This window comes from Nicotiana sylvestris, chromosome 6 (genome assembly GCF_000393655.2).
Source record: "Nicotiana sylvestris chromosome 6, ASM39365v2, whole genome shotgun sequence".
NCBI classification, from domain to species: Eukaryota; Viridiplantae; Streptophyta; class Magnoliopsida; order Solanales; family Solanaceae; genus Nicotiana; species Nicotiana sylvestris.
This window is the reverse complement of record NC_091062.1, coordinates 102265855-102291747: the sequence shown is the minus strand read 5'-3', so window position 1 is coordinate 102291747 and position 25893 is coordinate 102265855. Positions and strand designations below refer to the sequence as shown.

General features: G+C 40.5%; 1 protein-coding gene across 1 annotated transcript; it reads right to left on the bottom strand.

The window, feature by feature from the left end:
• Positions 1-7226: 7226 nt before the first annotated feature.
• Positions 7227-8317, bottom strand: LOC138871038 (uncharacterized). The gene is made up of 2 exons (XM_070148889.1): positions 8093-8317; positions 7227-7910 (listed from the first exon to the last, which is right to left on the bottom strand). Exons 1-2 carry the CDS (start codon positions 8315-8317, stop codon positions 7227-7229), a joined length of 909 nt encoding a protein of 302 aa, XP_070004990.1.
• Positions 8318-25893: the final 17576 nt, after the last annotated feature.

Genomic DNA, 25893 nt, shown 5'->3' with positions numbered 1-25893 from the left:
CCGCCACCTGACCGCGAACGCGAAGGCTTGAGGAGCTGAAGCTCCGTGAACGCGAGCCTTTGAACGCGAACTCAATGGCCATTTGGGCCTGACCCATTGAGAACGCAACATGCCCATTGCGAATGCGATGAAGGCCTGCCCAGTTATTTTAAAAACAGAACCAATCGGGCAGAACCCATTTACTCCATTTTTTCGAACTCCCAAGGCCTAGAGGCGATTTTCTTCACATTAATTCATCCCTAAAGTGTTGGTAATCAATTATAAACTTTACTCTTTCAATTACCAAATGTTTTTCATCATTTTTAATAAAAAATCAAGAGTTTTCATAGTAGAAATTAGGAACTTGGGTAGTGTTAGGGATTTTTGAATAGTTGGAATTTAGACCTCGTTTTGGGGTCAAATTTTGAAACTAATTGCATATTTAGACTCGTGGGTGAATGAGTGATCAGGTTTTGATCCGAACCTCGAGTTTTGACCAAGGGGCCCGGGGTCGATTTTTGACTTTTTGGGGAAAATGATAGAAAACGTATAATTAAACATTGGGTATGAATTCTTTAGCATTTATTGATGTTGTTAAATTAATTTGGACTAGATACAAGTAATTTGGGGGCGAATTCTAAGGAAAAACGGTGTTTGAGGCTTAAGTTGGCCGTGGAAGTTCGAGGTAAGTGTTTGGTCGTACCTTAGCTTAAGGGAATAGGTATTGTGCCTTATTTGCTATGTGCTAGTGTAGTATACGACGTACAGGTGTGGTGACAAGTATCTATATGTCGGTGTCAAGCATGCCCGTGAGTCTTAAATTGTAATTGTTGTATTTCTTAATAAGTACTAAAATTACCTAAATTGTTGATTCTCTGTGTGGAGCGAGACCTATGAATAACTCGTGGCATTTGTTTATTGTTGAGCATTGGCTCCAGTTGAGGTTTTGATTGTGAAGTTACGTGTTGGTACAAGTTTGGTTATAGTTGATTCCCTTGCCGGGACGTACTTAATTCTTACTGTTGATTCCCTTGCCGGGATATGTTATTCTTGTTGTTGATTCTCTTGCCGGGAAATTGTTGGTGCTATTGTTTGTGTGAGGAAAGAGTGATAAAGCACAAAGGGTTATGCCGTGCACATTCATATTTATGCATTTGGTGAGGAAAGAGTGATAAAGCACGAAGGGTGATGCCGTGTACATTTTTATTGATATTGATGCATATGGTGAGGAAGAGAGATAAGCACGAAGGGTGATGCCGTGCACATTTCTAATACATATATGGTGAGGAAGAGAGATAAAGAACGAAGGGTGATGCCGTGCACATTTTCATTACTTGATTGCATTGGTGAGGTTTGAGTGTAAAAGCACGAAGGGTGATGCTGTGCACTTATTGCATGTTTATTTTGATTTCTTGTTGCTTCGGTTCAAGTTCCTTAATTGTCTTATTCCACTACAACTGTGATTCATTATGTTAATGTTTCCCCATAGCATGTTACCCTTTCCCTGTTACTTTTGATGTGCTTTTATTACTGTTATTCTGTTAGATACTATTTAGCAGTATGTTGGCGTCCTAGCCTCGTCACTACTTCGCCGAGGTTAGGCTCGACACTTACCAACACATGGGGTCGGTTGTGTTGATACTACACTTTGCGCTCTTTTGTGCAGATCCCGGTACTGGAGCATATAGACCATAGCTAGGGGTTGCTACCTTCAGTCCACCAGGAGACTCGAGGTAGTCCTACAGGCGTCCAGAAGCCTTGGCGTCCCCTCCCTATCTAGTTTTCATCTGTTCTTTACTATTTCAGAGACAGACATGTAATTTCTTGTTCAGACTTTATTTGTAGTTTTCTTAGACAATCCGTGAGAATGCGACACCAGTTCTGGGTAGTTTATGTTATGGATTCGTATTGTTATTAGCTAAAATTGTTAAATTTTCATTCTTCCGCTCTATTAATTTCTGTTGTTTATAAATGTTAATTTATAATTGTTAATGGATTAAACATAAAAAGGGTAAAATAATTGGCTTGCCTAGATTACACTAGTAAGCACCATCACAACTCCTGAGGGTGGGAAGTCTGGGTCGTGACAGAAGTCCACGGTCGAAGAACTCGAGCAGGCCATATTGATCGAGCATCTTTCGGAATGAAAGGTATACCTGGGGACGGGAATAACCCCCGAACCCAGGAAAAAACTTATTCAATTTCTTACCGATAACATTGATTGATTTGCCTGGTCCCACTTAGATATGAGAGGGATCCCACCGGAGATAACTACCCATAGACTAAGTGTTGATCCCAGATTAAAGCCGATGAAGCAAAAGAGGAGACCTTAGTCCGAGGTAAAGCATGCGTTCATCAAAGAAGAGGTATCCAAACGTCTCAAAATAGGATCCATTAGGGAAGTAAAATATCCCGAATGGCTAGCTAACATAGTGGTAGTCCCTAAAAAGGGGAATAAATTTAGAATGTGTGTAAACTACAAGGATTTGAACAAATCATGCCATAAAAATTCTTTCCCACCGCCCCACATCGATTGATTGATCGATGCTACGGCTAGCCACGAGATCCTTACCTTTCTCGATGCCTACTCCTGTTACAATCAGATTCAAATAAACCCGTAGGACCATGAAAAGACTTCGTTCACCACGAAGTATGGTACATATTGCTATAATATAATGCTCTTTGGGCTAAAGAATGTAGGAGCCACGTATCAGCGCCTAGTTAATAAAATGTTTTAACATCAAATAGGCAAATCTATGGAAGTTTATATTGATGACATGCTAGTTAAGTCCCTGCACGCAGAGGACCATTTGACCCTTTTGCAGGTGATGTTCGATATCCTAAGAAAGTATAACATAAAGCTCAACCCTGAGAAATGCGCTTTCAGAGTCGGCTCGGGCAAGTTCCTGGGCTTCATGGTGTCGAACAGGGGGATAGAGATCAACCTCGATAAAATTTAAGCCATCGAGGAGATCACCGTGGTGAACAATGTGAAAGCCGTACAATGACTCACCGGGAGGATAGCTGCCCTAGGCCGATTTATTTCGAGGTTGTCAGATCGGAGCCATCATTTCTTTTCCCTACTCAAGAAAAAGAACAACTTTGTATGGACTCCAAAATGCCAACAAGCCTTGGAAGAATTAAAACGGTATCTCTCGAGCCCACCCCTGCTCCATACTCCGAAGGAGGATGAAATGCTCTACTTGTATCTAGCCGTGTCCAAGGTGGCGGTAAGTAGCATGTTGGTTCAGGAAGAGTAAGGTACGTAATTTCCTGTCTATTATGTGAGTCGGACCCTAGGAGATGCTGAAACCAAGTACCCCCATTTGGAAAAGTCAGCTCTTGCATTGATAAAAGTATCTAGGAAATTAAAAGCATATTTTCAATGCCATTATATATGTGTACTGATCATGTACCCACTTTGAAATGTCTTGCATAAACTCGAATTATCGGGCAGGTTGGCCAAATGGGCCATTGAACTTGGAGGATATGATTTCGAGTATCAGCCTCGAACGACTATCAAGTCTCAAATTTTTTCAGACTTCGTGGCCGATTTCACGCCTGCCCTCGTACCCGAAGTAGAAAAGGAACTTTTGTTAAAAATGAGTACGTCATCGGGGGTATGGACCCTCTTCACAGACGGTGCCTCAAATGTGAAAGGATCTGGTCTCGACATCATTTTAAAATCGCCTATGGGTAGTGTCATTAGGAAATCAATCAATACTTCTAAATTGACTAACAATGAGTCCGAGTATGGGGCCATGATTGCAGGTCTCGAATTAGCCAAGGGCCTTGGAGCAGAGGTCATCGAGGCAAAATGTGACTCCCTTTTGGTAGTAAATCAAGTAAACATGAGCTTCGAGGTTCTAGACGATCAAATGCAGAGGTACTTGGACAAACTTCAAATGACATTGCATCACTTCAAGGAATGGACATTGGACCATGTACCTTGAGAACAGAATAGCGAGGACGATGCACTTGCGAACTTGGGGTCATCTTTTGAAGAAGATGATATTGTCCCAGGGACTATAGTCAAACTATAGAACTCGGTGGTCGAAGAAGGCCATGCAGAGATTAATTCAAGAAGTTTAATGTGGGATTGAAGGAATAAGTACATCGACTACTTGAAGCATGGGAAGCTCCCCGCGGACCCAAAAGAGTTGAGAACACTTCGAACCAAAGCAGCTCGATTCTCTCTCGATGAAAATGGAACATTGTATAGAAGAACCTTCGATGGACCACTGGTAGTGTGCTTAGGACCTGGAGATATCGATTATATACTACTGGAAATCCATGAGGGCACCTTTGGGAACCATTCTGGTGCAGACTCTCTGGTTCGCAAGGTCATCAGAGCGGGGTATTATTGGGACAACATAGAAAAGGATACCAAGGAGTTCGTCCGAACGTGTGACAAATGCCAAAGATTTTCACCACTAACCCATCAACCTAGTGAACAACTCCATTCAGTCCTATCTCCGTGGCCATTTATTAAATGAGGGATAGACATTGTCGGCCCCCTACCAACGGGGCCAGGTAAAGCTAAATTTATTTTGTTTATGACTGACTATTTCTCAAAATGGGTTGAAGCGCAGGCCTTCGAGAAGATAAGAGCAAAAGACGTCATTGACTTCATATGGGACCACATCATATGTCAGTTCGGGATACCCGTCAAAATAGCATGTGACAATGGGAAACGATTCATCGGCAGCAAAGTAACAAAATTCCTTGAGGACCATAAAATCAAAAGGATTCTATCAGCGCCTTACCATCCAAGTTCAAATGGTCAGGCCGAGTCCACAAACAAAACCATCGTTCGAAACTTAAAGAAAAGGTTAGATGAGGCAAAGGGAAAATGGAGAGAAGTATTGCTCGAGGTGCTATGGGAATATCGAATGAAGTCAAAGTTGAGAATGGGGGAGACCCTATTTTTTTTGGTATATGGATCTGAAGCATTGATCCCAGTCAAAGTCGGGGAACCTAGCGTCAGATTTCAGCATGCCACCGAGGATTCAAATCACGAAGCTATGAACACTTCTCTTGAACTACTCGATGAAAAATGTGAGGCCACATTGATTCGAATGGCCACGCAAAAGCAAAGGATCGAAAAGTATTACAACAAAAGGACGAACCTTCGATATTTCAGAGTCGGGGACGTAGTCCTAAGGAAAGTCACTCTCAACACTCGCGACCCAAACGAAGGGAAAGTAGGTCCCAATTGGGAAGGACCGTACCGTGTCCTCGGAGTCATAGGGAAAGGATCCTACAAACTTAGCACAATGGAAGGCGAACAACTACCAAACAATTGGAATGTATCATTGCTCAAGCGATATTAATGCTGAGGTATGACCTTCTCCCCTTTTCCATTTGTATTTAAAACTAACTCCTTGCAGATGTTCGATTGGAGATATCGAGGCACCTTTCATCTTGACGACCTTGTGTTTGAAAGCATGTGTTGCACTCTTTTTCCCTTAGATCGGGTTTTATCCCAAATGGGTTTTACCGACAAGGTTTTTAACGAGGCAACACCTATATGCTACCTAAGGAATATTCAACAAGTATTCAAGGCTTTTTTCAATCAACCTCGAATACTGGGGGGCATCACCCTCTGAGGTTAGATTTTTGAGAAATATACTTTACGCCTAAGAGGGCCTCGACAGGAGAACTTTGTAATGGACAAAACGATCAAATAAACCGTATCCTCATAGAATAACCGAGCCCCGATGGCAAAACATGTACGCATGTATTAACTATTTAAATAAGCATTCTAGTTATATCAAAAACTTTGTATCTCAAAGAAGTTTGCTATCATACGAGCTCTACACTTACAATCCTACGGGAAGTGGTTCAAGGGCCAAAGCACCCCGAAATACCCGGGGACTGTCACTGACAATCAATACATTCGAGTCATAAAAATTTCAGACTCATTAGACCTCAAAGAGGCACCCTCTCGAAACAAAAGCCAAGGCCAATATACTCGGGGACTAACTTTTCGAACAAGTTCGGAACGATTATCGGGAAATAAGTCCAAATGACAAACCCGAAGGCTACGGCCAAAATAATGCGATTCAGAGACGTCCAACTTCCGCTATAAAATTAAAGGCCTTCAAACATTGAAAAACCAGTTAAGTCAGGATACCATTGTCAAAAGCAAAATATAAGGGGCTTCGATAAATTCGGCTCCCGAAAAATCTAATCTAAGGGCTTCGATAAATTAACCCTCAAATAATCCAAAGGCTTCGATAACACCAGCCTTTAGAAAAACCTCAAGAGGTATTTGATTATGTCTACACAAAAAAAATGACTAATAAGGTTCCGATACGTTGAGCCTTCGAAAAACCCAATGGGTACAAAAACACATGCTAAGGCATAACTAAAGGGGCTTCGATAAATTCGGCCCCCGAAAAATCTAATCTAAGGGCTTCGATAAATTAACCCTTGAATAATCCAAAGGCTTCGATAACACCAGCCTTCAGAAAAACATCAAGAGGTATTTGATTATGTCTACACAAATGAAATGACTAATAAGGTTCCGATACATTGAGCATTCAAAAAACCCAACGAGTACAAAAACACATGCGAAGGCATAACTAAAATTTCACTAAGTCTTATAGCCGAAATGAGGTAAAAATTATATAGGCATTTTAGAGGCCAAAACGGCCCAATTTAAAGAGCCTAAGGGCTGATATAAAAGAGCCTAAAGGCCATCTTAAAAGAGATATAGGGCCAAAAGCTCATGGGAGTCCGAGACATCGTTCTCATTCAACTTGGACCCAAAGGCCCCATTGTTCTAAGCTCACATCAAATTGATTTTACGCTTAACTCAAGGAATATTCTAAAACCTTAAGGGGAATGATCTTGAGCAATAAAAACCTAAGGGTTTATCACGAGTCTGAACCGATACTCGAGCTAAGTATTTGAATTATCAGAATTGTCCACAAACGGGGACAAAATAAAATTCAACTTAAATTGAGGATATAGCAAAAGGATACTTTATATTCATAAGGGAAATTTACAAAACATATTTACAACACCCACAAGGGTCCCTTGCATAAAAAAGGAAACCTAATCTATTTTCGGGGTCACACCCCCAGGAGTGTCGTCTTCATTTTCAGCGGCTCTATCTTCGGGAGTCTCTTCCCCTTCAGGAACATTTTATTCACCTTCCTCATCCCCGGAGACACTCACCACACCCTCATCATCGGAGGAGATAAGAAACCTAGCATTGGTTTCCTGCACCTTTGCTTCGGCTATAACCCTCGGGCATGGATTTCTTCGAGAGTCTCCCTTCGGGCTTGATACGTAGCCAATTCATTGCTCCATCTCCCCCGGTCGGAGGCCTCTCTCAACTTAACTTGAATGACAGTGGCTTCTCTCGAGTATATAGCAATGGATTTATTAGCTACAACCTTTGTCTTCTCAGCTTCGGCCTTAGCTTGTACAACTTCACCCTTAGCCTGTGCAGCTTTAGCCCAGGCTTTAGCCAACTCGACCTCCAACCTCTCAATTTTCCTGGCCTGAGCTAGACCCTTCGCAATGCCTAAAAAATGAGCTTCAGCCGAGGCCAGTTGGGCCGCAACAACTTCCTTATCGGCAGCAAGTGGATCCATGTTCTTCTTCCACTGATGACAATCAGCCCGAACTTGATCTACCTTACCCCGGAGCTGCCCAATCATATCTAGCTTTTGCTGCAGCTGAGATATCAAAGTTTTAGCCTCTAAAGCAGGGCCAAGAAGGCCGTACTCTGTTAAAATCGAAGTTACCTGCTCAGCTAGCTCGGACTCGCTTTTTTGAGCTTTGACCAATGCGGTTCGGAGATCCTTAAGCTCCTCTTCCTTCTGGATACAGAGGAGCCTCAGGGCCTTTTCTTCACCCGAAACTTTCTTGCGCTCGGCCTCACATTGGCTCAGCTCAGCTCTAAACTTTGCGACATCCTATACATGAAATGGAGACATATCAGTCAAAAGCAAAGAAAGAAAAAATTGTAATATTAAAGGTAAGTACTTACCCGGGAAAGAAGATATTGAGCCTCTTCAAAGATAGTGGATGCATCATTCAGGTCATCAACATCCTCAATCCCAGCGTAGCAACCCTAAAAAACATCATCCTCGATGACCTTGTTCGGATCAGACATGCGTAGGGTGTTGGCTTCTTCAATTGCCCCCTCGGAAAAGGTTGGCAAAGAAAGGGAGTGACCTGTTGTCGTGGCCCCGAGCTCTTCACTTGGAGCATTCTCATTACCATTGGGGGTCTCATCATTTACCCCCTCAGGTATAGTTGTTAAAGATGGAGGGACAATCTCAACCTCCAGGGACACAGGGGCCTTGCCCGTTTCTTCCATTGGGGCATCCTCACCACGATATGAGGTTTTCGATTTGGAAGGCTTGGCAGCCTCGACTGGCTTCTTGGTCAGAGTCACCAGCGCCGACTATTCATCATCATTTTCTTCATCATCCAGGGAATCATGGGCAAAATCTACGCCCGTTTGAGTAAATCTTTTCTGTAGTTTTCCAGCGGGGGTTTTCTTATCTTGAGGGTCCTCGGGCTTCGAAACCCTTTTACTTTTGTTGTCTTTTTCGAACTTCGGATTTGAAGGCTTGGTCTTATCCCCCGGTGGATCCGGCATCATCTCGGATGCATCGCCAAGGCCTACACAGGTAGGCACGAGTAAGTTAAACACTGCCAATGTATGAAAGTGATTGAAACTGTTGAAAGGCACTTACCGAGGTTCTTGGACTCCCACTGGACCCTTGATAATTCACGTCACTTGCGCTCATCCTAGGAGGAAGTGTCAGCTAACTTTCGGACCTAATCCTCGAGGTTGGGCACCGCTGGGGGTGTCCAAGCATTGGCTACCAAAAGAAGGATAACAACATTATGAAATATGGAAGCAGAATATAAATAGGTACAGGGAATACAAACTCCACTTACGGTTAAAGTTCCACCTCTCTAAGAATAACATTTTATCCTCGGGGATGAAGTCCAAAGTCTTTACTCTAACGAACCGACTCATCCAATCCCGATCTTTGGGTTGGTCAGTACTGGCAAAGAATGATTTTGTTGTTCAGCACTACATCTTGATGAACCATCGAAATAACTGGGGTCGATACAATCGAACCAGGTGGCTGAGGGTGAATTCCAAACCCTTAGCCTTTTTCAGAAAATACCGCAACATGATCATGATATGCCAAAAAGAAGGGTGAATCTGACTGAGGGTGACTTCATATGTTTTGCAGAAGTCAATCACCACCAGATCAAGGGGACCCAGTGTGAAATGGTAATTGTAAACACTCAGAAACCCCTCCAGGGAGGTAGTAATGCTTTCGTCGAGGTTTGGGATCTGAACCTCAACCTCATCTCCCTAGAAACAGTCCCTCTTTACATCCTTGATAAGCTTCTTCGTTATCAAGCTAATATATCGAGATGCGTGCTTGCATCGGCCTAGGACATCGGGAGGATTCTCGATACTGAAGTCTTTTTTAATAATGCAATTACCGAGGGTAATTTCCTCAAGTGCAGGCGGCACCACCGGTTTGGCCGACCGGGAGGCAGAAGAAGACGATGCTTTATCCTTTTTAGGGACCGTTTTGGAAGTTTTGGCCATGGTTGTAAGCTAAATAATAAGGGTAACACAGGGATGTGGTGTTTTCTGGCGAGAACTTGGCATTTTCCGGTGCTTAAAGAGGCGGAGGAAATAGGTAATTGGAGAAAGAGATGAAGATGGAAAGGGGGTAAAGAAAGAGTAAAGTTCTTTACTTAGAGGAATCGCCTCATATTTATAGGAGGGCAACGATGGTTTGGCGGCATTATTGGCCGACCAATACTGGCATGCATTTAATATTTTCGGGGAAGTGTACCGACGGGACGTTTCAGTCACTTCGAACGCTTGCATCACGAGGATGACATCATCACTAAGGACTTCGGGAATCCAAATCATTTCATCATTTCATTATAAGAAACGTGGGGACTATCTGTATATTGTCAGAATGAAGTAGCCCTATTTCGAATTCTTAAATTGGGGCTATGAGTTCGAGTCAGGGCGACTCGAAGTGGGGGTCGAACCTGGTTGAAGGACACATACCTCGAGGGAGAAGATCGAAGGCCTAGCACGACCTACATCAAGGGCAGTACAATCTCGAAGACACTCAAGAAAGAGCAGGAATTTCTCAAAGACACGTGGATGAGGGCATAAATTAAAGGATAAGATTTGTACAAAATGGTACAGGTCCATACTAGGTTGTTATACACCTGTACCAATAGAAGTATTTACCACAATTAGGAATGCACTATATTGGGGTTTTCTCCTCAAATATAAAGGGGACCCCAACCTTTTGTAAAGGGCACATTATTCACTGCAATAGAATATTCTACTTTGCTTTTCTCGCTTACCATGCTCAATAATAGTTCTTCAGCTTTATCATTTTTACTTTATTGTTCATACTTTATTGGTTCTTAACTCACTCAAGGACCCCGAGATTATCGAGCTCGAGGTCCCCGCTGCTCCAGCAAAACTGGTTTGGTTCATCAATTCTTCTTACTTAAACCTAATACTATTTGTGTTCTCACTAGTATTAAAATAAATCACATATCTTTAAAACCACAATTTATCGTTAATTGTTACTCACATTTTTCGAGGTAAACAAGTACAATAAGTGATGAATTGAACAAAACAACTACAGATAATGCAAAACACCATATTAACTTCATATTTTATGGAAAATATTGTTACCCAGGATGTATAGTGAAAAAGAATAAAGAACAACACAGTAACATGATTTAATACAGTCCAAATATTTATTTTAATAATTTATATTAAAAAGAATAAAATTTTTATACAACTTGACCTACTTGAAGATAAAGACGCACACTTCCTAGTCGGCAAAGAAACAACAATAAAACAAAAACCAAACAGAGAAACCAAAAATCCAATAACTCATCAAAAGTCTAAGCAGTAATCACAGACCACAACAATTTATAGACTAATTTGAGAGAATTATCTCTAATTGAACTTACAAAAAATATTTAAAGAGACCGACTAAAAATCGATTTGAGGTCCTTGCTTTACTTTGTCGGATTACCTTCATTAAGAGTAAAGAAACACATAAATTGCTAGAATTATATCACGACTCTAAAATCGACTCGGTCATGATGGTGCCTATCATAAAACTAGGCCAGCCGACACAAATCCTAAATCAAACCAGTATTTCATAAAAGACATTTTAAACTATTAATTAATAAAAATTCCATAACATGAGTCTAATAACAAGTGCGGAAAACAACACAAGCCCGACATCGGGGTATCACAAGTCACGAGCAATACCAACTCTCGAAGCATCACAATACATTGTATATAAACCTGAAGCTGATGGCAAAACTAATACTGGAGTTGTGGTCAAGGCAATCTTGAGCTTCTAAAAGCTTGCCTAACACTCATCCGACAATATTTTGCATAAAGCTTCTCCTCCCCCAACCGCTACAATAGCACTCTCAAATGCTCCACGTGCTCCTTCTAACTACGCGAGTATGCCAGAATATCATCAATGAATACAATGACAAACGAGTCGAGATACGACCGAAATACGTTGTTCATCAAATACATGAACACTGCTGGGGCATTGGTCAGCCCAAAAGACATCACAAGGAACTCATAATGACCATATTGGGTCCTGAAAGCTGTCTTAAGAATATCCGAGTCCCTTATCTTTAACTGGTGATACCCTGACCGGAGATCAATCTTGGAGAACATTCTTGCTCCCTGAAGCTGGTCAAATAAATTATCAATACGAGGCAGAGGGTACTTGTTCTTGATTGTGACCTTGTTCAACTACCTATAATCAATGCACATCCTCATTGTGTCATTCTTATTCTTCACAAATAGAACTGGCACACCCTAAGGTGACACACTAGGCCGAATAAACCCCTTATCAAGGAGTTCCTGAAGCTATTCCTTCAACTCCACCGGTGCCATATGATACAGTGGAATAGAAATAGGCTGAGTGTCCGGCACCAAATCAATACCAAAGTCAATATCCTTGTCCGGTGGCATGCCCGACAGGTCTGCAGGAAACACATCTGGAAAATCCCTCACTATCGGGACTGAATCAATACTAGGAGTCTCTGCACTGACATCCCTCACGAAAGCTAATTATGAAAGACAACCTTTCCCAACCATCCACTGGGCCTTTAAAAATGAAATCACCCTACTGGGGACAAAAACAATCGAACCTCGCCACTCAATTCATGGCACACACGGCATAGCCAATGTCACTGTCTTAGCATGGCAGTCCAAAATAGCACAACACGGAGATAACCAATCCATTCCCAATATCACATCAAAGTCCACCATACAAAGCAACAAAAGGTCAACTTGGGTTTCCAAGCCCCCAATAGTCACCACACACGATCGAAATACGCGATCCACAACAATAGTATCGCCCACCGAAACAGATACACGAACAGATGAAACAACAGACTCACGAGGCATATCTAAATAACAAGCAAAATATGATGACACATATGAAAAAGTAGAATCAGGATGAAATAACATAGAGGCATCTATATGGCAAACTAAGACAATACATGTAATCACCACATCTGAAGCAATAGCATCGAGTCTGGCTGGGACTGCATAGGCGGGCCTGACCACCACCTGATCAACCTCCCCCTCTGGGGCAAACTCTAGCTGACTGTCCTCCACCCCTAGCTGGGTGGTGAAGTAACTGGTGTCGAAGTCGATGGCTGACTCCTCTATTGAGACGGACCCCCAACACGACGAAGACACCGTCTCCACATATACCACAACTCTCCACACTCATAACAACCCCTGGTGCTGGAGACGGGGACTGAAGGGAATCCCTAGCACCAAGATGACTGGCAGAAGAACCTAGCATGGAAGAGCCTTACACTGATGGAGCACGAGATGAACTCTGGGATGGAAGGGCACTAAGTAAGGAATGGCCCTGATGAGAATTGTGAGAACGATGACCCAATGGTGCCCCATTATAGACTGGGTGAGCTGACTTAGCATGCCTGAATGGGTGGTCTCTGCTGTGCTGAAATTGACCCCCATGAGGAGCACCACCGAATCCACCCTGACCACGAGGCCTCTTAGCCTCCCTCTCTACCCTCTCCTGACCACGACCCTTCCCAATCTATCGAGCTATGTCAACAACCTGATCAGAGTAGCACCAGACACCCTCTCTCTGGTCATAAGCAATTGGAGCTGAAAACCAAGGCCATCTATAAACCTCTTGATCCTCTCTCGATCTGTAGGAACCAACCAGACCGTATGACAAGCTAACTCAGAGAACTTCATCTCGTACTACGTAATAGACCTATCACCCTAACGAAGCTGCTCGAACTGCCTACGTAGATCCTCTCGGCGAGACATAGGTACAAACTTCTCCAGAAAGAGAACGGAGAACTGCTGCCAAGAAAGGGGTGCTGCGCCAACCGGCCTACATCTCTCGTAAGACTCCTACCAACTAAGTGCAGCCCCGGAGAACTGGAAAGTAGTGAACGAGACCCCACTGCTCTCCAGAATATCTATGGTCTTAAGCATCCTCTGACACTTATCCAAGAAACCTTGTGCATCCTTACCCTCAGCACCACTAAATGATAGAGGCTGGAGTTTACCAAACCTCTCCAATCTGTGCTGCTCATCCTCTGGCATAACAAGAGCTACATAGTATTGAGCAGCTGCAATCGGCTGGGTTGGAGGTGCCCCCAGTGTTTGAAGTCCCTACACAACCTGCTCACGTGTGCGAGCGGCGGGAGTCTGAGTGCCTCCCCCAGCCTAAGAAGTAGCCGCGGTCGTAGTAACTGAGACCGCCTAAGCCAGGCCAGTGCACACTGAAAGAATTTGGGCTAGGGCCTCCTGAAGGCCTAGGATAACAATAGGCACAGCCGGTGCCTGAGCTGGTCCTGTTGGAGCATCTGCAACTGGGACCAGATCATGAATTGGGGCAGCTGGTGGATCTGTAGGTGCTTCCCTAGTTATAGTGCGGGCTACACCCCTGCCCCTACCACGGCCTCGGCCGCGTCCTCGGCCTCTAGTGGCCCCAACTGGTGGTACTAGTGGTCGTCCATCCTGACTGGTAGCACGTGTCCTCACCATCTGTGAGAGAATAGAATAACAGAAGTTTAGCTACCAGAATCAACAGATTCGCACGACAGGAATTCAAGAATGTGAAGTTTTTCCTAAAGGTTTTGCAGCCTCTCGAAGATAAGTACAGACATCTCCGTACCGATCCGCGATACTCTACTAAACCTGCTCATGACTCGTGAGACCTATGTAACCTAGGCTCTGATACCAACTTGTCACGACCCTAAAACTGACCTGGTCGTGATGGTGCCTATCATGAAACTAGGCCAGCCGACACAAATCTCAAATCAAACCAGTATTTCATAAAAGATATTTTAAACTATTAATTAATAAAAATTACATAACATGAGTCTAATAGCAAGTGCGGAAAACAACATAAGCTCGACATCGAGGTGTCACAAGTCACGAGCAACTACAAGATCTATCTATGTAAAATAAAGTCTATCAAAGTCTAGGAATGATACTAATGTAATCTAGGGAAGATAAGAGGGAGAAGAGCAGGGCTGCGAATGCCATGTAGCTACCTTGACGACTCCAAAAGACCCACTGGATGAAGATCAGCGCTCACTATCACAACTCGCAACTCCTGGATCTTCACACAAGGTGTAGGGAGTAACGTGAGTACGCCAACTCGGTAAGTAATAAAAGTAAATGAAAGCTGAGCAGTAAGAAATCAGATAATTCCATGTCATAGCATTACAGTTTATATGGTATGGTTCCAAAATAGTGTAGAAATCAATCATCTCATAAAAGCCCAGTTTCAGGAAAAATACTTTGAAAAATGTCTTTCTACAGTTTCAACAGAAAATTAAAGAAGTTTAGAGTAAAAATGATGAAAATCATAATTAGCCCCTCGAGCAAAACATGTATCACACTCCGCCCCTCGGACATAATATCAACAAAACCAGCCCCTTGGGCTACCTCACAATCACTCGTAATCAGCCCTCGGGCATAACATGTATCAGAATCAACCCCTCGGGCAACAACATATCACTCACTTTGGGTACCCACACTCACTGGGGGTGTTCAGACTCCAGAGGGGCTCCTACAGCCCAAACGCTATCACAAGCCATCTTGTGGCATAGTAAATCAGGCCCTCGACCTCTCATATATCACAAAATAGTACAACATGCTGCGGTGAATAGCCTGATCCCCTGATATCCTCACCACACAGGCCCTCGACCTTACTTACTCAGAAACCTCTCAAGCCACTCGGGCTAATAGTAAACGGGGTGCTCAGCCCGAAAATATCATTTATGTAGCAAATCAGAGTAAATAAGACTGAGTTATGAAATCAGTAAAACATAGCATGACTGGGTACAATTATTAAATTAAAATAGTGAGGAATATTAGTAAAGAAAGCGCCTAAGGGTCCAAACAATTGGCACGAGGCCCAAACATGGCATCCAGCCCAAAACATAGTAGTACTTTCTAAAACACAATAGTATCAAATAGTTTTCAATCAAATACGCGGCTTAATAGTTGTATGGGACGGACCAAGTCACAATCCCCAATGGTGCATGCCGCCACTCTCATCATTTAGTGTGTGCGTCACCTCAAAGTAGTGAAACAATGTGAAATTCGGGGTTTCATAGCTTCATGATAACATTTACAATCATTACTTACCTCGAACCGGACCAAACTCTAGCCCGTGATGCCCTTGCCTCTCGACTTGGCCTCCAAATATTTCGAATCTAACAAAATCAGTATCACATCATTAATACATGCTAAAGGAACAAAGCCCAAGCGAAAAATAATCAAATTAACTAAAAAATCCCGAAATTTGCCAAACCCGACCCCCCGGGCCCACGTCTCGGAATCCAACAAAAATCATAAAAGTAGAAACTCTTGTCACTTCCGAGACTATTTATACCAAAACCATCAAAATCGTACCTCGAATGACCCCTAAAATCCCCAATTGAAACTCTCCAATTTCAAGCCCTAATTCTCCAATTTAATCCCAATTTTTTCTCAAATTCCATGATTAAACAATGGGAATCATCACATGTATAAGTTTTATGACTCAAGCTACTCACCTTGATGTTAACCCTTGAACCCCTTCTCAAATTCTTCCTCACAAGCTTCAAAGCCGTCCAAAAATGGTGAGAAATAAGCTGAAAATCGCAAAGATGGCCTTTTATACTTTCTGCCCAAGCATCTCGCACCTGTGGCTCCCTTTCACGCACCCGCGGGCCGCATATTCGGTCAAAATGGCCGCACCTGCGGTTTTCACTTAAGGTTCCAGCTTTCGCACCTACGCCTCAGGCCTCGCACCTACGAGCTCGCAGGTGCGATCAACACCTCATCTCCTGCGATGAATACCACATCTATGGTCTTTTTCTGCTTCTGCGATTATCGCACATGCGGTCCCCACTCCGTAGGTGCAGAAACAACAGAAGCAGTAGAAATCTGCAACGCCAATTCAACTCCAAACCTTCCGTCAACAACCCAAGTCCATCCCGAGGCCCTCAGAACCTCAACAAAATATGCCAACAAGTCAAATACCACTATTCAAACTCATTCCAACCTTTGGAACACTCAAAACAACATCGGAACACCAAATCACCCTCGGATTCAAACCTAAGGATACCAAAACTTTCGAATTCCGCAAACGAAGCAAAAACCTATCAAACCTCATCCGAATTACCTGAAATTTTGCGCACATGTTACAAATGACATAATGTACCTACTCCAATTTTCGAAATTCCAATCCGACCTCGATATCAAGATATCCACTACCAACCGAAAAATGCCAAATTTCCAATTTCGCCTATTCAAGCCTAAATCTATCACGGACCTCCAAAATACATTCCGAACATGCTCCCAAGTCCCAAATCACCTAACGAAGCTATCCGAACCATAAAAACCCGAATTCCGAGATTGTTAACCACAAGTCATCTTCCGGTTGACTTTACCAACTAAATAACCTACTTAAGAGACTAAGTGTCTCATTCCACCCTAAGACCACTCCGAACATAACACCACCAATATGATATGATGAAATACAGCTGAACAACACACAAGGAAGCAGAAATGGGAGAAACATAGAGGTAACTTATGAAACGACCGGCTGGGTCATTGCAAATTAGCACATGTGCACCTGTATGGATAGGAAGGTCAGAATATCGTTCTTGCTTATATTTGATATTTTACGGAAGAGTCATTTGGTTTTGTTTTAGTGCTTCCTTTGGTCTCAAAATTTAGAAAAGGAAGCCAATTCTGAACATAGCTAACTTATGTGAGGGGTACATCCCTTCAAATAAGTGTGTTGTTTTGATTCTCCGTGGCAAAGCGATGAGTGAGGGAATATTATCATGGGGAAAAAATCGAAACGATGCAACACTTGGGAAGATGATGTTTGAGGAAGTTTTTCGTGACCAAGCGTCTGTTCACTGACCAGACGGAGCGGACTATTGAGACAAACATGTATATTTTTTATTTAAAAAAATAATTTAATTAGACAAGGGTAATTTAGACAAGAGTCGTCACTTGAAATTGATTTTTGGTGTTCCACGTTACCTTTTATTTGAATCCCTAGCCAATGGAATGTTTTACTCTATTTTTATTGGTCCGCAAAAATAGGATACTAGGTAAGGAATCCTGTTGACCAGGAAGAAGGTGTTAGGCACTCCCCGAATCCCTTGGTTCTAACACGGTCTCTTTTATTGATTAAAACTTGGCTTAAATTATTTTTGGATAAAGTGTATTTTATTTGCCTGGAATTATTATTGTCTATTGTCATTTAATAATTAACCAACTTTTATTAATTGTGTCGACCTAGGAGTGTGTAAGCACACAAGATCTTTTTTTAACCGTGCGTTTAATAAGGAACGGATATGAAAACATGCTCAAATACAGTTTATTATTAAAGATTCAAGGAACAAAAATGAACACGTGGCCATTTTATTAATTAAATGTTGACTAAGGATCGTGTATGAACATATGGTCTACATTTAAGACATACCTAAAATTGCCTAATACTTAAGTTATTTTAATTAGGCGTAATACATATGGAGGCACCTAAAGTTGGCACAATCTTTCACTTAGACACTTAAATTAGGCATCTTTTTAATTAGACACGTTTCTTAGGCAATTTTTATACCAATTAGACACAAAACTATGACATGGAAAAGAAAGTGTTTCTCAGTCTCCTTGAGCGCGTGAATGAAATAAACATGGTATTTTTCAATTAATTAAATATTAAAAAGGCATTTGACCACAAAAAACCCTATTTTCACTAAATCTCCCCACCCACCCAAAAAACAAACTGTGTTCCATCATCTTCTCCATTTTTCCACCATATCAGCTCCTCCACTATCTTAAACCTTCGTCCTCCGTAATAATACTCCAATAAGTCATCTTCTCCTCATAAATTACCTAGCAGCAACCATTTTTTATTTATCATCACCAACCCCCAATTCCAAAAATCTCACCAAAACTTCTCCTCCAACCACCATAATATTTCATTGCCATAATACCAAAAAGTAAATAAAGCTGCAGGAAAAAAATCATCAAGCAGAACTATCAATCTCAAACAAAGACAACTAAAAAGTGGTGAACAAATGAGACCAACATCCTAATAAATAGAATAAAATTACTTGGCCATTGTTATGTAATTTTGATATTTTTGCAGAAATTCTTGGCTTCATTAAGGAGTTTGATAAATGGGTTTTATGAACTTTAGGCTTTGGAGTTTGGATCTGTTTGACGCCGCTTGCCAGACGAGATCAGACGACAAAAATTGGACAACGAAGAGGGAGCAGGGGTGATGTCGGCTACGGGATTGGAGACATCGGCGGGTGGGGGAACGTCGGAGGTTGGGGACGAAGGGGTATTTGTATTTTAGTGAAAATAACACTATATAGCTGAGGTAGATAGTGAGGTGGACAAAAAATGATGTGGCACGATTTATAATGGTTACTTTTGCCACGTAGACGGAGATTGCAGAACACGCGCTTGGTTAATTAATAAGCCAGCAAAAAACATGTCTAATTGGTATGAGAATTGCCTAAGAAACGTGTTTAATTGGAAAGAGGCCTAGTTTAAGTGTCTAAGTGAAATATTGTGCCAACTTTAGGTGTCTTCTTATGTATTACGCCTTTTAATTATGATTTTTGAAAGATTCTGGAATGAAATGTCTGACAAAATCATAACGTATGAAAGAATATTCTTCTAAACCATCACATGATCGGTAAATTAAAAACATTAAGACTAGCGGTTATTCAAAGCCATTCATTCTCTTGTTATTCCCTCTTCTATCTAACCATTTTCTAATCTAGGCCTATGTGTGAACTTCCTTAAAATTACCCATGAACTGATTTCATCTCTCTTTATTAGCGACGCTAATACATATTGAGACAGGTATGCAGATGAATCTAGGCCGAAGAAACACTGGCATAAATGATAATCACAAAAGTACTTGCGCGATTTTAATTTGCACTTGAACACATGAGAGTGGAAACTTTGAGCATGAAACATTATAGTAAAGAACTTGAAGTATAGATAAATTCAATGCCTTATTTTTCTTTTTATTTTATCTGAAGGTATCATTCTCAATGCAAAATTTTAGCAAGCTAAAATAAAACATACACGATTTGTAAAAGAAGTGACCAACAAAAAGAGAATTCATGTGGGAAACTCATTACGTTGAACCTAGACTCCACTAATTCGTGCATCAGAAAGAGGAGATGGATCTTTTTGCATGCTTTAATATTTTAACGAAGCCCCAGTAGACTTGCTGAGACAACGGTAGAAACAAGAGTAGAAAGTGACACCGCAATTACAATTTTTTTGTTTCATACAATCATGCTTGACTTACAATTTTTATAAATTCTTAACACCTGCGTTATTCTTCTTTTAATTTTAGTTGCTCTTTAACTCACATAGATTCATGTCACAGACAAAGAGCCATATATAATATTACCTCTGTGTAGTTTTTAATACAAATATATCTAACTCACTCATAACATGCTTAAAGAAATATGGGATCAACTCGAAGCATTCATATCTTTCATTCTTAGAGTTAAAATAGCATTACACAATTTAAAAGGTTACCTAGTTTGCAGAAAGTGCTAAGAAGCAATAGAGAAATGTACAAGGTGGACTTTCGAACTAGCAGCTCCAAGAAACAACAAACCAGCAACAAGAAACCTGAAATGATCCAGAAAATTAATCCAGAAACTCATCGACTTTCAAAGGAGAAAGAAACCACAAATGACCTCAAGGACTTTGTATTTTTTTTTGGGAAGATTCTTAGCTCTCAAAAAATTCACTCAAAGCTCTCAAATTTCAGCTTAATTCTTTTGATATTTCAACTGATTTTTTTCTTTCTCTTAGAGTGGTGCAAAGTGTAAAAAGATGTGGGTGTGTGTGTGGAAAGAACCCTCCTTTATAGGAGAGAAGGAGGACTCTTGGGATAGATTTTGTTTTCACAAAAAATCTGTCCAAAATGATAACTTTTTGAAAGAAAATCTATCTAAAACCAAAAATCTACCCAAGAAACAGTGTTCTTTACCAACTGTGGATAGGTTTTTGGAGTATTATGCTCCAAATATTCCCCGAACACTAGAAAGCAACCAAATAGTACCCTGCTTTCATCATTCACTTACTACGCCCTCAACTTTATCAATACACCAAATATTTGAGTGCGGAACCAAAATATTATATTTTTGGACTCAAAGTACCAAAATAGGTGAAAACAATCGGTGACCTTTTTATATATAGCGCATGAAATTCATGTGCTATACCTGTTAATTGGTTGACCCATAATAATTGGTGGGTATAGCAGATAAATTACATAAGCTATACTTATAGCACACTTATTAAATGCGCTATACCCACTAATTATTGTACCTCTCGCACAAAATATTTGCTTACTTAAGGAGTTGCATTCCTTGTTCAAAAATTCATTCGGAAAAATTCATTTTTCAGCATCCATTGTATTTTTCTTACTCATTCTGAAATATTTGGTTATTTAACTTTTTTTGCATTTTGCCATAATGTCTGAAGAGCAAAAAATTAGGGTTACATTATATTGGGGAGGGGGTAAGGTTGTCGTGGAGAATAACTCAGTACACTATAATTGTTCTCCACAGTGTATTGTTAATTTTCCACTCACATTGGAGTACAAAAGATTGGTATCTTGGATATGTAAAAGAATGAGTGTGAGTAAACCTTCGGTTAATATTAAGGTAACCGGAAGATATCCATATTGGCTTACTCCATAAGGGGTTGCTTGTTATGCTGAATTTAATATCAAATACAATACAACTCTAAAAGATATTTTGAGGACTCTGGATGAACACCAGGAACTTCTTGTGATAGAAATCTTGAAAATGTACGTCAAGTCTGAAGACGTCCACAATATTGAGGTTTCGCAAAATAGGGATGACCCTCAATTATCTGGTGGTCTTTTTGGAGCAGTTTTATCCAAACATATTCTGTTTGAAAGAGTCTGGGCAGATCTAAATTAATCTCTAGGGGCAAATGAGGAGCGATGACATAATTTCTCCCCAAGATTATATATTCATACGCCGAGTGGTAAATTTCAATTTTCCTTATTCTAGTATGATTTTTTTATGTATCATGATCGTACTATCACTCATATCTTCCAAAGGAGATACCATACAGATATGAATTTTACAAGTTATGAACCAACCAACATTTGGAATATGCCCAATTTTGATGGTTTGGATCATGCTGGTCCATCCGCGAGTCATTAACAACTTGATAATATGCATCATGTGCTATCAACGGATTATGAATTGTAAGTTAAGATATAAAGTTAATATATAATGTTGGGATGACTTTAGGAAACTCATTATTTTATTGGTTGTGCAGTGAAAACGAGCAACATAAAGGTCTTGTCCTTACTCAATTACCTGATGTCAATATATTTAATCAGGATCTGGCAGATGCAAAGAGTCATGAAGATGATAGTGATTATGACAACAATGTTGATGAGTCTAGAGATGATACACCCTTCCCCGATGAGTGCTATTATGATGAGGAAACACGCTTTACTAATGAGAATGAGAATGACCAACCTGATTTGACAAGAGAGCATGATGTCGCCAATGAGCATGCTCCATATATGTAGACTCCACCTACCGTTAGACCCAGAGTGTACGAGTCCTATGTGCTCTTTCATATAAGGGAGATTCCTTACCTTGATCAGCTGCCTAGTATGCCAGATGTGGATGCCCTAACAAGATATCTTGATGACATTCGAACATTAATGTGGGATGAATCTAGATCAATGGAGCTGTCAAAGAATATGTGTTTTGCTGATAAAGCACGCCTTAGCAGGGCGGTGTGAATTTATAGCATAAAACACTCTCGTGAGATCGAGGTTCGTGAGTCATCTACGCAAGTATATAAGGTTATTTATCGTAGATGGTTTCAAGGTTGTAAGTGGATACTGCGTGCGAGAAATTTAAAAACAAATATGTGGATGGTGGGAAAATGCATTGGCAACCACACTTGTGATATGGACACATTCAATGGGAATCATTTTAACTTGAATGTTGATTTAATTTATCTTGTCTTGATTCCACACATTGAATTATCCATAAGGTACAAGATTAAAGAGTGTATAATATCTATACACCAGGTATATGCTGTACCATTACCTAAAGAAAGGTATTTCTCGAGCATAAACGTGCGTTGGAGATCGTTTATGGTAATTGGGATAAGTCGTATGCCGTTCTACCCAGGTATATGGATGCTTTGCAACACTTTAACCCCGGGATTGTTGTTGAATGGAAGCTTGAGCGGAGTCCGGGAATACTAGAATACATATTCAGATATGTGTTCAAGGTATTTAAACCAACCATTGATGATTTTGTGCATTGTTGGCCGGTAATCGCCATAGGCAATACATATGTCTATAGAAAGCATGATGTTAAGATGTTGATTTTCGTTGTAGTATATGCTAATGGAAGCATATTTCCCCTCGCATTTGCTATTTGTGCCAATGAATATCAAGAGACTTGGACATGATTTTTGAACCACTTGAAGGAGCACATTGTGAGACAACATTTAGGCATTTGTCTAATATTTGATTGACATAGTGGGATTTTAAGTTTTGTACAAAATTTGGATGCATAGAAGGGACCGTATCCCAACCACCATTATTGTGTTAGGCACTTGAAGGAAAACTTCTAGCATATAACAAGATAGTTTTGCAGGAAAAAAGAGCGAACAACATATATGATGTGGATCTGTCCACACTATCAGATAATGAACTCACTTGCTTAAGTGTGTTGGATAATGATCCCTTCCTTTGGCACAAAATACTTGCACATGCCAGTCTAAGACAAATCAATAAACTTGTCTCCAAGGACTTGGTGATAGGACTGCCTAACATTAAGTTCAAGGAAGACAAAGTTTGTAAGGCCTGTTCAAGTGGGAAGCAGGTAAGATCCTCTTTTAAAAGCAAGAAAATGGTAAACACTATCAGGACAATGGAACTAGTCCATAAGGATCTTTATGGGCCAATGAGAACATTGAGTAGAGGTGGTAAGAGATATGTTATGGTGCTTGTTGATGATTATTCTAGGTTTACTTGGATATTGTTTTTAACATCTAAAGATGAAGTATTTGACATGTTCACTTCTTTTGTTAGAAAAACTCATAAACAGCTAGGTAATCAACTTACATCAATTAGATCTGATCATGATACTGAATTTGAGAATGCTAAATTTTCTGAATTATGTGATCAACATGGCATAAATCATAATTTTTCTACTCCTACGACTCCATAACAAAATGGAGTAGTTGAAAGAAAGAATAGGACATTGGAGGAAATGGCTAGGACTATGCTTCTTTCTAGTAAACTGCCCCATAGCTTCTGGGCAGAAGCTGTGAATACTGCATACTACATCATAAATAGGTGCATGACTAGACCTCTTGTTGAGAAGACTCCCTATGAGTTACTTAAAGAGAGAAAGCCAAATATATCCCATCTTAGGGCATTCAGATGCAAGTGGTTTGTGCACAATAATGGTAAAAACTCCCTAGGTAAGTTTGATCCTAGAAGTGATGAGGGAGTATTCTTAGGATATTCTTCACATAGTAAAGCTTATAAGATTAATAACAAAAGAAATATGTGTGTAGACGAAAGTTTACATGTGATTTTTGACGAAACTAACATTCTTTCTGAGAGGCAAGAATATGATGATGAAGAAATTGGGCTGGTAAGAAACTCAAATGGAACCACAGTCTATACTAAAGCTACACTAGAGGAAGGAACATGTGATGGAACAGGTCCTTCCACTAGGGCAGCCTGACATGGGGCACTGAACAAAGATGAACTGATTCTTAAACCTCGAGAGAACCTGTCCATGAACCTGTTTCTCAGCAACAAAACATTGAAGAAACATCTAGGAGAAACCATCTATTTGTGAAACCTCACAAGTATAAAAGTTCTCATCCCATTGAGAACATAATTATTGATCCAACCTCTGGCATCAAAACCAGATTTTCTTTGAAGAATCTTTGTGCTTTTGATATTTTCCTATCTCTTATTGAACCTATAAGTGTTACTAAAATTTTGCAGGATTCAGACTAGGTGAATGCAATGCAAGATGAACTCAACCAATTTGAGAGAAATCAAGTTTAGCATCTGGTACGAAGACCCAAGGACAAATCAACAATTGGCACAAAATGGATCTTAAGAAACAAACTTGACAAAGATGGAACAGTTACAAGGAACAAAGCAAGATTGGTAGCTCAAGGATATAGTCAAGAGGAGGACACAAACTATAATGAGGCTTTTGCTCCTATTGCAAGACTGGAATCAATTAGACTTCTTATAGTCTTTTCTGCTTACATGGAATTCACTCTCCATCAGATGAATGTCAAGAGTGCCTTCCTCAATGGCTATCTAAAGGAAAAAATGTTTGTCAAGCAACCTCCAGGCTTTGAAAGCAAGGAATGTCCTGATCATGTGTATAAGCTTGATAAGGCACTTTATGGGCTCAAGCAGACACCAAGAGCATGGTATGAAAAATTATCCAAATTCTTGCTTGAGCACGACTACAAGAGAGGTAAAATTTACAGTACTTTGTTCTTGAAGGAAAAAGGTAAAGATCTCTTGGTAGTTCAGATATATGTTGATGATATAATCTTTGGAGCAACTACTGATAACTTAGGTAAAGAATTTTTTAAACTAATGGGGAGTGAATTTGAAATGAGTATGATGGATAAACTTAATTTCTTTTTAGGCTTACAAATTAAATAAAGTTCAAATGGAATTATGATCCATCAATAGAAGTATGTGACAGAGTTGCTTAAAAGGTTTAAAATGGAAGACTCCAAAGAAATTGACATATATATAGCAACAACCACAAAATTGGATATAGATGAACCTGGTTCATCTGTTGATCAAAAGTTATATAGGGGTATGATTGGATCTTTTTATATCTCAATGCTAGTAGATCTGATATTATTTTCAGTGTAGGCCTTTGTGCTAGATTTCAGGCAAATCCAAAGGAGTCTCACTTGACTATTGTTAAGAGGATCTTGAGATACCTAAAAGACATCATTAACCTCTGTCGGTGGTACCCAAAAGGTAGTAATTTCAACTTAGTGGGATATGTTCATGTTGATTATGCAGGTTTTCTTGTGAATAGAAAGAGCACCTCAGGTATGGCACACTTTCTTGGCTCATGTCTTGTATCTTGGGCCACCAAAAAGCAAAATTCTATGACCTTGTCTACTGCTGAAGCTGAGTATGTTGATGCTGCCTCATGTTGTGCTCAATTCTTGTGGATCAAATAGCAATTAATGAACTTTGAAATTGTTGTCGGTTG